The following is a 13,366-nucleotide window of genomic DNA, read 5'->3' on the forward strand; positions in this document are numbered from 1 at the left end:
CCCCTACCCCCTGAAAAACAATGCAAGCATTCTTGTAAAGAGAAAACATAATATGTTGGAGAAAACCATACACATTTGCTCAGATGTTTAAGAAAACAATTAGCCTTTCCAAATCCTATGCATGCCTGGGGCATAAACCAGAGATATTAACAGTTGGCTAGCATATTAAGTATATTTTTTAAATGGCACCTAGATTTGTCTGCCTCTTTGTTTTACACGACATAAAAGGTTACATATCAAAATAAAACATTTTGTGGTATGCATGAGATTCTGAAGCACATAAAGCCATCCAGAGTCCCTACATAAACCTGCGTTCACTTTTGGAAATCACCAGTAAACCTTGAAAAAAATACTTCACATGTTTTAAAGCAGATAAAACATATTTCATAAATAAAACTTTAATATATACATGATAAAACTGTTCTGTAATATGTTGATAATTTTTAGTAACAATATCAGATTAAGAACAATACCAAATAGATTCTGAAAATGCATCTTGAGTAATACAGGAAGTAGAAACAATACTTCGTGGGAAGTACAAACTGGAAAACCAATTATAAGACATGAAAATAATAAAATTAGATATGCAAGATGAAGTTATACAGTAGACTTCTGTATAAGCTGTTTCAGCATTGCTTGGACCAAAATTTAAAAGTGAGTTGCTGTGTAACTTGAAATTAATGGAGTTAATCCTAGAATACATCAAGAAACAGAACTTTTACTCTCTCTTTTTTTTTTTTTTTTTTTTTTAAATGAAAAAAGGAGAGTATTAGGCTAGGATACCCCAAACACCAATTCTGTACCATTCTGGCACAACCATTCTGGTACTATTTAATCTCTTCTGGTTGTCCAGAGCCATGTGCTCACATGCTCCTGAGATGAACACTCCAGATAAAGTCCTCAGTGCTGCACTTACACAGAAAAAACACAGAGAATTACAGAGAAATGAAATGACAGTCCACATATTTCTCAGATCTTATCAGCAGCTGAAAATAAATACATCACTTTTGAAAATAATCCATTGGCATTGTATTACTCAGATACCTCTCTGTAATCTTTATCTGCATTTTCGTTGTTAGGTTTTCCTTCAATCCTCTACATTTATGGTTGCCACATACTAATGAGACATGTTATCAGTGTAATGAAGAAAACTGAATATTGTGAGAACATTAAAACAGAACCTGCAATTGATGGATCAAGACATTACAATCAAGTCAAATAGTTCTGAACTTGCTAACACAGCTTTCATAGGCACAGCACCTCATACAGACTCAGAAGGGGTTGGTAGCACCGAAGAAAGCCGGAGCTGATTACGGTGAAACAGGAAATAATGAAAAAATTCTGAAGTTCCCAGTGCTCAACCCACAGCAAGCACAGCTGTAACTCCTTAAAGATCAGAACAAGAAACCCAAGACTTGGCAGTTTTATATGTCCAGCATCTTTATACACATGAACCAGTAATGCAAAGCAGAAAAAAACTGTTCCTTTAAACCTTACCAATGCCAGACAGAATATTACCAAATCTAATCATGGCACCCGAATAAGACCACAGTTAAAATATGTTATTCATTATATGGGTAGCCATCTAGCCACAAACAAAACGTGTGAGTAGTGTTAGGAGAGCGGGTGGGCTTGAAGAGAAGGAAAAAAATATTGAATACTACACATTGATAAAAGTTTTCCTTGGGAAGCTATTGGTGAGGAAGAGAGGATTTCAGAAGGACTATTACCCTCACAGCATCCTTCTGGACAAGAGTCTGTTGACAAAAGATATTATACTACTAACCCTTCACCTGCTTCTACCAAAATTACAGGATACTGCTTATATTACTAGACACTAAATGGATGAAACTCTTACCAATTACATTAATGTATTCCTGAACAGGAATAGCCAAAACTAGGAGGAGGCAGAGAAAGCCCTTGTTAGTCTCATCAGCATTTTACTGACTTTGTAAGAAAACAAATATACTAGATGTATGAAATTACCCAGAGGTTTCAGATGTCACAGGAAGCCCTGTCTACTGGAAAAAGAAACAGAACGATGCAGTTCAAAGCAAAAAGAGGCAAAAAGTTTGGCAAAAGCCAAAGAGAGATTGGAACTTAAGAAACATCATCTACAGATTTCTCACTGTTATGAAGTTACCTGAAATTTGACTCTTTAATCACTGTTCAAATAGCAAGAACCCACTGTACAATATGATCATCTCCAAAAGCACAGGCTCCATTTCTTCCAGTGACATCTAAGTTCTCTTGCTGATAGCTAGGATTTGCCCATAGGTGAGTGCTGCAGAATGCAGTCTGGCATGTTGGCCTTCCGGGAACACAGGAAGCAAAGTAAAAATGAATTGTCAGTCAATAACATATATAGACATCCTGGAGAGAAAGCCCCTAAGTGCAGGGCAGGAAAATAAATCCCACACCACCAGTTCATATCTCTAAGGGCAGCAAGACAACATGCATAGCACTATGAAACATAACTAGAATCTTCCACGAGCTCACCAGAGACTTATAAAACATCGTCTGCTCTTATTTCCTCTTGTTACACCTCAAACATGGGTTTTATCCTTGGTTCCTGGTCCCTTAGTAGAAAAGAAGACAATATTGCTGTATCCTATTGCCACAGGATATTGCCTTACGACAGTTTCTCATTGAGATGTTTCCTATAAACAATTCTTGCTGCTATACTAATCCCATAAGTGAAAAGTGTTCACAAATAATCAGTGGTGCTTCCTGATTTCTTCAGTCATGCTACAGCACTACTGTAACATCTCTAGAGTTATCATCCAGCTTCCTGAAGCCTTTATGTCTCACATGTTCCCCAAGCCTGCACAAAGCAGACAGAAGATCCTGCCTACTCAGAACGAGACTATTTTTATAACAATTCTACAGTGTCAAAACAAGCACACACGATATCAGAGGGGAGAATCAGGTTCATCAGTTTTCCAGTTCCCTCAGAGATCAGTTCTAAAATTGACCACAATTGCAATCTCTTCTCCACTGAAAGAAAATTACTCTTCAATACACACATTCACCACTTCACCCTGCATACATAAAACTACCATGCTAGGGACACAACAAGGAAATAATAAGAACAGGTGCTCTGTCACTGGAAGATGGTAATGAGCAAACAAAGTCTCTTGAGTAAATAAATGAAGGCATCAGACCCACATATAATATAGACAAACTCTTTATTTTCAGTTCTTCCAACAAGAGTTAGCTCTCTGGAAGTAGGAGTGGTGACACTGCTCATAATATTATGCACCAGGACCAAAGAATATAGTATTACAAGCAGTTAAGGAAAATTCCAGATACCATCTTAGCACTGTCACATGAAATGGGAAAAAAAGAAGGTAAATGAAGTAGATTTTTTTATTCAGTAAATATAGAAATATTTTACTTTTACACTTAGAGAAATGTCTTGTGCCCCAGACATCCTTTGAAAAACGTTATTTCTGGAAACTTAACCCAGTAACTTTTTCCCTTCAAAACAGATCTTCCCTAGTGATTTTTCTTGACAAAAAGACAATCTGGTTTAGCCATTTCTATCAAGAAGTTTTCAATAATACTATTTGATTTTACGTACACATCAGCATTAAGGAGACCTACTTCGCTGACATGCAGTAAGTATCCTTAAGTTTGTCTTCCTCGAATTACAGAAAGCCTTGTGTCTGTCCCTGTGCTCCCCCTTGGAATTGATAATCAAGAGCCACAGCCTGCTCTGCTGAACTGAATCTTCATATCACAGATGGCACATATCTGGCCACTAACAACAGAAATTACATCATAAACAGTTTAAATTATTATACATATGATGTGACTTTCTTAAAGGTCTCACATGGTATGTCCATATCAGCCTTTTAGTTTGAATAAAGAATGAGCTTTTGAAGTGAACCTCCCCAAATCCTTGCTGCTCAATCACCAAGCAGTCTCTGAGCACCAGTGACCTAAACTAGAAGACGTGCTCAATAAGGGCACCTAGCATCAACTGCTAATAAATGCCCAGTCTCAGCTGTTGCACCTCTAATCTATAGTTGCAGCTTTATTTATTTTTTTTTTTAAAGTGATTTTTACTTTACTTATATCATCAGATGGGAAAACTCCATTGCAGCACAAGTATTTTTGTTTTGAAAGATGCAAAAATTATTTGCAATTAGACAAGGAAAAAGTTTGGAAAACTAGTAAAATATTTTCCCTAATCCCAAGAGAACAAGACACAAGATTATCTCATTAACTAAAAAACAAGGAAGCAGGTTTACAGATGGACTAAAATACATCCCACCGCTGCAGACCTGAGAGCCCAAAGCTAACTTAATTAGAAGCAAACAACAAATTGAGAGGACTCAACAGAACTGCAGGAAATTAACTCACATATCACATGCGCTAACAGGCCAAAAGCCAAACTGCAAATTCCTGAACTGACAGAGCACTTGTAGAGGAGGACCAAAATTCAAATGCACCCACAGCACTGGCAGCTCATGGACACTAAGCTTGTACATGTGGCCAAAGTTGTTATGTGTTGGCTTCTCTCCAGCTATGCATCCTGTGAGCATCAGCCAGGATAGCCCCTGAACATGGACAGATATGCCACTGAGGCTGCACAGCTTCAGGAGCCTAGAAAATCACACAGTCACCAGCGTGGTATAGGCAGGTCAGAAAAAGGTGCATATGAGTGCTGGGAGAAAAGAGGGAAGTGAAGCAAAAACTTGCAAAACCTAATTATACAAAAACTCCTACTCCATTTTGTACATATAAACCAATTTCATTCATTGCCTTTCAATGGGTGCCAGAGGCAGTGAACAATCTTAGTTAGATGCCTGAGGAATGCTAATTTTTTTTTAGTTGAGCAGCAATCTGGATGACCGGTCCCATGCTACAACAGATGGTGTTACTGAAGAAAAAACGATGACAAACCCAACTCCTCCTTTGTCCTAACATAGGCTCACTTGTTCACAGCAATTGTTTTGTTTATTAAATAACCAAAATAAAAGAAGACAGTAAAAATAAAGCAGTTAGATGAAGAGCTCCTGAAATTATTTTAGGATGTAGGTTAAGTTTTAGAAATTTAGACACAGGTCAAGATTTTTTTACTGCAAATAATAGTCGGTGATCCAGGACATTTAATGCGCAAGAAGGGCAGCTTTCTAGGGCAAAGTGACCTGTCTTAGCCACTTGACTCCCAGCTTATGATACATGGAAGGGAATATAGGTCTGCTTAGCTAGACAACAAGCACACAGAGCAATAGAGACTATCAGGGATCTGACCTACAGCTCATGAGCAGGCTGGGTTCAGGTCATGTCAAGTCCTGTATTAACAGACAACTGCCCTCACACTCACAAAGTTTTAGGCAGCGCTTACCAGCTGAAATACAATCCCACATGGACACAACACTGCTCCCCCACTATGGACAGCAGAACGGGTCATAAGAAAAAAAGACTTGTACGATGGTAGCAAAATATTAGGTATACTGGCATTCATTGTGGAAGGAGGGGCAGAACAGGAGGGAAAGGAGCCTTTAGGGATCATGACACAACCAGAGGATACAGTATTTCAAGGATAAAACATCAGTTTTAAAGGCCAGATGCACTACTTTACTAGAAAAAAAAAAAAAATAAAAGCAAAACAAATCCTACCAAAACTACTGTACCATCCCAGATTTCAGAAAACTTGGCAGAATGAGCAGAAGATGAGTATCTCTGCCACTACCAATGTGAATAAGCCCTTACTTTACTTAGACATGGAGTTTTAGGGAAAGGAGGAAGCTCTCCTTAGCAGGCAAGTCTCACATCTAGAACTGAAGGCAGCAGACCAAGCATTAGAAAGAAGTAATGTAAGAAAGCAGGTGTGCTAGCACCTGAGAACTGAAAAATGACACTAACTCACATACATTGTCAGTGAGATTGAGAAGGGAATGAATTGTTTACAAAGCAGTGAAGAATAAAAGAGAAAACAGGAGAGGAAAAGAAAATGTATTTGAGAGTACAATGTATATACAAAAAGGTATACATGACTACAAATAGTAGAAGAAAATAAATCAAGTGAGGACACAAAAAGGGGAAATTAAGATAAAGGAAAAGCACAGTTTTCAAACTCACATATATTACATGAAATTATATTCAAGCCCTGGCATGCCTGCGCTTAATTGTGTCGTACGCATCTGCTCAGGCTATCCACGCAACCTCTGCCATAAATCTTGAGCTGCACCCTGACACTTATGAATTCAGCTCTCATCCAGACACAGCTTTTGCTTAGAGTTACTAGAGCTTCACAAGTAGACATTGTGTCTTGGCCACCTGTAGCCTGAAGAAAGGGAGAGAAACTGAAGGAAATTATTTACTTCAGATAAGATGATGAATTCAGTCCAAAAAGAGAATAATTTGACCAAGTATGTGTCCTTGTTAACAGCCTCCAGACCGGGTCAAAGTACTCCTTATTCTGGCCTTGCAATATGTTCCCTGTTACATTTCTTATATACTGTTCTGCAGCATTTAGAAAAATAATAATTGGGTTCTTGGCATTTATCTCTGAGAATTCTGGGGAACATTTTGAGTTCTTGAAAAACACTTGATTTTGCTCCTTTCTAGAGCCCTTAAAGGGGTTATTATTACAAGACAAAGTGTTACGACTTTATCTTATCTGTGGTTCTTGAACAAGACTTACAGTTTTAGACTGATAAGGGTACCTTCACCACAGGATAAATACTGGACCATTTCAACAGCTAAAGGATACCTTTTATCTATATAAAATGTTCATAAAATTACAGCTAGGAAGCAAAAAAACCCAGACTTATGGCTAGCTTATTACAACCACATTTTTAACCATGCCTTGTAAATTGAGTATTTTTCCTGTAAAAACATCCACTACACACTGGGAAATACTCATCAGTTTATTGTACTCAACAATAAGTGTATGTATTACTTTAAATTGTACAAGACCATTAATCACAGCACAGTCAAGCTATTAAAGCTAAAAAAAGTCAACATCTGGATTTCTCCAAAAAGCAAAATACTATGGGTACTGTTGACTGACTACAGTAATATGTGTTATTTGAGAAGGTTCATTAAAAATAGTTCTGTTATTCTTAACTCCTAATATCTATGTTTAAATGTTTTCACCATCAAATCGCCAGTGCTTCAGGAAATTGTTACTGGGAAGAAGGCTGTCATAAACACACCATTTGTGGGGGGAGGGCAGGGAAAATTACCTACCTGTTATAGTGACTTTCTTCTAAGTAACAAAACCCACTGTTACATGATATCTGTAAAGTAGCAAGAGAATTATTTGACTCTAACACAATAAGGGGACAAGGCCACAACTGCCACCAACATGGTAATACCCACCATATAACTACTGTCATCTCTTCACAGGCCAAGGGAGATACTCTTGCTAATTTTATTTCCTTTTCACTTACCATTTCTGTCCTAAATAAATTAATCCTTCACTGTCACTGATGAATTGGCATGAGCCCTAACATAAACACAGCAATGAGTTTTCCTGAGTATATCCAAGTCCATCCTTTCTTGCCCTCATTCAGAGTTGGGATGCCTGGGTCCCAAAGCAGTTTCATTCACTCCACAGCTATGCTACCAAATCTTCAAGAAAAATAAACTGCCCACATAATCCCTACTCAAAGGTTCCCTTCACTCTTTTTGCCCTTGACAATGTGGCAGCCACTTGCCATCCCTGGAACAAGAAATGGCCATCACGCTGTCAGCAAGAGAATACTGATTTAATTAATGCTGTGACTTTACCAATTCTGTCTTGTCAGTAAGATCTAATAATCAGCCCTAATAATCCTAAAATGTTAATCTACTAGAAAGTACCTTGTTTTAACCTATTAATATTATTCACATTGCAAGATCACCTAGAAATCACACCACAAAGTGGCTTCCATTGTTCCAGCCAGCTTAATTCATTGCAAATAGTGTAAGCAAACAATAGTAAGCGACGTCCTGTCCAAAAAAGGGTTGAATTCTTAAAAAAAAAACAAAACAAAACCAAACAACCAACACCAAAGCTGATACAATTTAGGGAAAATTGTGATGTTCTACCCTTCATTCACCGAGGAAAGAGGGATAGTGCAGTTATCAGAAGGAGGATACCTTCTGTGACGTTTCCAGAATGTTTTGGAGAACTGCCACAATACCATTAGCAGTTATTCATATTATAGGTGCACATGTAAATACACAGGCCCAAGAAGTAAAGGTTCTGGTCAACAAAGCAGCGGTATGCAAATTACAAGAACGCAAGACTTTCACAACACTTAGAAGTCTTTTATCAACTTTTTACCTTTCATCTCTCACCCTTCTAACATGCTACTCCCTGCAACAATGCAGTATTTCCCATCAGTCAATCAAAAAGGCAAACAACTTGAACAAACAGTGCCCCAGACACTGATTGAAAAGAAGCACCATGGAGTCCATCCAGCACAGGACATGTGTAGAACAGACAAGGAGACACACACAGCTGGTGATTAAGAGAAAACTAGAAGGCATGGAGATAAGAAAATCCCCCCTGCCTACAGCAATACCTATTTTCTGATAGGTCATTTCTAATACAAGACAAACAGATCTAGGCATCACGGAGTGGCAAAAGGGACAGACTGGACCTGAATACCTGTATTCCTGAAAAAATTGATTAACCAGCCCCTCCCACACCCAAAAAAACCCTAAGTGAAGGTAAACAAAGACAGGACAGAAAGTACATTTAATGAAAAAATGCTTCCTGGTAGCATCTAAATTTGAAATTGCTTTTGGGAATGACACCTCAGCTTTCAACCTCAATTAAGGATTCAGTACTTCTAAACAAACATGCTTTTGGCATCTGTTTCTCCACTCTTTTCATTCAATTCTGAAACAGCTGTAATGCCAGTACCCAGACCTAACAAAAAGGCTTTACTACCTTCAGTCTCCACCTCTATTCCTCATCTCTAAATTTTCCATTACATGTTGAAATGCACTTCCATAAATAGTCTGGCAAACAGAAGACACAGAGTTACTTTCAAATGAACACCTCTGCAGGGCACCAGAACTAAGGACGGAATAGATCGTCTTCTGGTTTTCAGATAATCACCAGATTACAAATTGCAATATTCTTTGATGATGCCAAGACTATTTTGAAACCATATAAATTTTTATAAATCTGTTTTTGAAACATATTCTACTATTGCTCCATTATTATGAACTTCATTAGAAAATTATATGTATTGGAAAATATATCATAAACATCACATTTGTTGGGCATCAAGAAATATACTAGTACAGTTTGGATATTATCTGAATTCAGAGTACTTTATTTTTGAGAAAGCATTTTAAACAGGTAATGTTGGCTTCCTAAGGGGAATACTAGCATATAAAAATGCAATCAAGCAACTACACTGGCAGCAGAGCTGTCTTCTGCAATGATCCAATACAGTTACTTGGCATTACTGCATGTCTCAGACTTTTTGAAGCATCGCAAATGGTGATGCTTGCGCACTTCCCATACTGCTGAGATGTGACCACTTATGTTCTGTCAGAAATGGTGGAATCAAGCATGCTTCCAAGTGCCTGTCCCACCCAATTCCAGTTTCAAGTAAGACCCAAAGCCATATTGTCCCTTCCCACCTACCAGCCTATATTTATGTAGAAAGAAAACCTAGGAACAGAGATCAAAAAGAAACCATGGTGTTATCTAAACAGGGCACAATTCCAGCTTATGATGTGGCACACATTCAAGGTCCAGTTAGCTACTGCCGATAACTCTGTGGCTAAAGAGTTACTGGGCAACTAGGGGGAGGAATAAATGACCTGTACATTTATTTTCAAAAAAAAAACCCCAACCCCACAATGGTACAACATACAGAACCTCTCGTATAAACTGCATGTTTTATTAACACAGCTGTACAGTTTAAGCAGTCAAGCTTCGTGTCTGGCATCACTTAAAATCCCTGCCATTCCTGCTCAGGCTGCAGCCCAGGTTCAGGAGGGTGGGCAGGGAGATGGATCTGTTCTGTCTGCAGTCTTCAGTCCAGCTCTGCTGTCTAGGCCTGAATGCCCACAACTCTCACTGCAGCCAGCAGGCTACTATCCAAAGTTCACTGCAGGCATTAAGCTCACCAATAACTGTGTCACCCTTTTACCTTATGGCTGGACTCGACTTCATTTCCTCTCTATGCCTCAACTAGTCTTTTTCACAATAGATGAGGATTTCAAGTGTAAGCTTTCAGAATTGAAAAACTGACCAGATAAAATAACTAATTCTATTACCAATCAGAAAACTAAAAAAAGCTCATTTTAGCAATGTAACACTATATATGATAAATAACATATTAAGACATCTAAAAATACTGACATTTAATAAAAAAATAGTATTTCAACTGACCTTACTTTAAAAGCAGCATGAGAATTACAAACCTTACTGCTAAAGTGTTCTAAATGATTATGCATTGATGATTAAGCAGGCTATTCCTTTATCTAGGACAAGTCAGCTTCATGCTAGGAAAATAACCAATACAATAAAAACTGTAAATTATATTCTAGACAAATATATAGAATAACCAGTTCATATCATCGCTGACAGTCTGGTACATGTTGTCAAAGACATTTGATTTTGTTGATCTCAGAATATTTATGGCAGCCTTGAGAATGCAGGAAGTTCTTCAAAACAAATATCATACAGAATTTGGATCAGTAACAAAATATGAAAACATTTTGAAAAAATGACAAAGCACAAGGGAAAAAAGCTATTATGCAGCCAATACTTTCAAAACCGAACACCCACTTGTAACTGGCAATGTTTAAGTCATAGAGATAAAAATGTCTGCCCAGAAATGACATGTGAACTGAAGGCTAAAATGTAAGAAAAAGAAAAATGCTTACCTATGAATAGAAAAAGAAGCAATGGATCTAATGAGGGATGCCACTGCTCCAACTTTAGCAGCTTCCACTGCTCCCTGTGATCTGTATTGCACAGTTTCACCATAACTGATGAAAGGTTCATTGTAGACAACAATCTTCCCCTTGGCCTCCTGAGCTCTTTTGTGCAGTTCATCAAAAGAGGCTACCACTATAACTTCCGCTGTAATTCCTGAAAAGAAAGTATTACAAGTGTCTTTAACATCACTTTCCTATAACTCTCCTACAGCCAGTTTTAACAGACAGACAAGCATGGACTGTGAATACAGGAAATCAGATTTAACTTCCTAATGGCAAAAGAAAACTATGTGAAATGCTTCATTAGGAACTGGTACTAAATAGCTACAATAGCACCCTGAACCAAGCACACACAGTTCTGCAAACCATGCTATCAGGCTGGTATTCAAACATAACTTGAAGGGCAAGAAGGATACACAGGGGGAATTCTGTTCTCTGAATGTGCTTTAATGCCTCACTGCAATCATTTATAGTACAAAAACATTTGCAAAAGCTGCCTATGGGATTAGTAAAAAAGATAGTAGTCCTTTCATGGAACTGTTCTGATGTGTTGCTAAACAACATAAGACAAGTGGAAGCACGTATTCTTAGACTGAAACACAAAATTATTTAATCCATAAATGAAATTAAATTAAAGCTTTGCAGTTTTGAACAAATTTTGCAGTACGCTTACAAATTTTTTAAAAATCTTCATGTTTAATTCAGGAGAATACCACAGTTCTACTATATTTCATAGCATTTTAAAAGTAATTAATTAAAATGACCACTATCCTTAAAATGCAATTTTGTTGATTGGTTACAGAGATAAATAGAAACTGCTTAACAACATGGGCTGGTACTTTTCTTCTAAATATTGAAAAAGTAATGGATGCCTAAAATTTTAGTGTTGTACGTTTCACCTAAAAGCCACAAAATATGTCAGTGAAAACTAAAACTAGTAACAAACGTCTAGCAAGAATTTGTCAAACTATCATGTTTTTAAGAAGAAACTGTTACTCCTTTGAAGTCATCTTTCTTTTTTTTTTTTTTGTGATGTAAGAATTATTTGGAGAAGATTTCAAAGGCTTATATCTGAGACTGTAATACATGAGAAGAACTGATAGAAAAATAGGAAGATCACCTCTTCCAGCACCTGTGTATCCAGGCTCATGGCTCCTTTAAGATCAAACTATAATACACTTCAAAACCTTAAAGAAACTATTTCACACAAAAAAAAGTTTCATTCCTTAACAGTGCACCACTAAGAGGGCAAGAGACATCTACTGCTACAGCAAAAGCCTGTAAGTTTTAGATACAGAACTAACCTAGCATGAGAGGTGTAAAAATTTTAACTGAATAAATGTTCAGACTCTTAGCTTTACAGAAAGAGGCACAAAGAGACAAACCAGAGAATCACCTTCAAATTTTACTAGTTGCTGTTGGCAGGTAGGAGAGAGAGTGTGCTAACAGACTCCAGATGAACTGCAGGTTCAGCTGCCTACCTAAGGAGCATCCCCGCAACAGGATCATTCTGGGTATGGAGCTGTGCCACTGGAAATAAAGCCAGGTATCTGAAAAATTTTGTTTTCCGCAAGAAAAGTCATAGTCTCAGTAGGTTGATACTGCAATCCGTATTTCATATTAGCTCTCCCCAATGCTGCACTTGGATCATGCAGCAGGCACTGGAAGGGCACACGTTGTATTAGTGACTGTTTGTCAAGGGAAGCAAGGAGTGTAACTCTTCTTGACTTTATTGCATTAATGAATAAACACCAACTCTGGATGTTTTTTAAAGAATGCTACAGACAGCTAGTAACTATCTATAATCCCTAAGAAATATCACAGAGAAGTACTTTTATGGCCCTCTGTAGACAACAGGCATCAGGAATTTGTACAGTGAGCTTTGTGGAAATTAAAGCTAAGGGAAAGAACACAGAGCTGCAAACTCCAGCTCAGTATCTCTACTTCTGAATGCTCCCAAAGCTAAATAAAGCCATCCTTTGACAAAACAAAACAAAGGTTCTCCCTGCAAGTTTAATGAAATGACAGCACAGTATACATGAAGCATTGATTACAGTGCTTTCCATAACAAAGTAAAGCTTCCCTCTTGAGTAACTTCTGACTAATTCAATGACTCATTTGAATTTTAGTCCCATTTTACACCATTTCAGTTTCACCTATTTAAGAGACAAGAGCAATATTTATCTTAAACAAATATGTGGACATGCATACACAAACTACCCTAAGATCTCCTGTGCAAAAGGGAGAAATGAAACAAAAACCCCAAGTTTATCAGTTTAAGGGGAATGAGTTATTCCTTTTAAAAATGGGAAACGCCTCACCTTACTGAGCCTTTAACAAATTAACAAAACTGCACCCCTAGCATCTCCTACCAATTCAGTGCCTCCTGGCTCTGCTTCCCATGTCGAAAGCAATTCTGTATCTTTCTTATTTCTATCGTTATCTGATCCAGAGC

General features: G+C 37.6%; 1 protein-coding gene across 2 annotated transcripts in view; it reads right to left on the bottom strand.

Moving 5' to 3' along the window:
* The window catches only part of CPQ (carboxypeptidase Q), a 170,540-nt gene that overhangs the window by 124,595 nt on the left and 32,579 nt on the right, over nucleotides 1-13,366 (bottom strand). For both annotated transcript variants that reach the window (XM_074898671.1, XM_074898672.1), the window contains exon 3: nucleotides 10,858-11,065. In XM_074898671.1, the coding sequence (XP_074754772.1) occupies nucleotides 10,858-11,065 (208 nt within the window). The remainder of the gene's footprint in view (nucleotides 1-10,857; nucleotides 11,066-13,366) is intronic.

The sequence above is a fragment of the Athene noctua genome, chromosome 2 (genome assembly GCF_965140245.1).
Source record: "Athene noctua chromosome 2, bAthNoc1.hap1.1, whole genome shotgun sequence".
NCBI classification, from domain to species: Eukaryota; Metazoa; Chordata; class Aves; order Strigiformes; family Strigidae; genus Athene; species Athene noctua.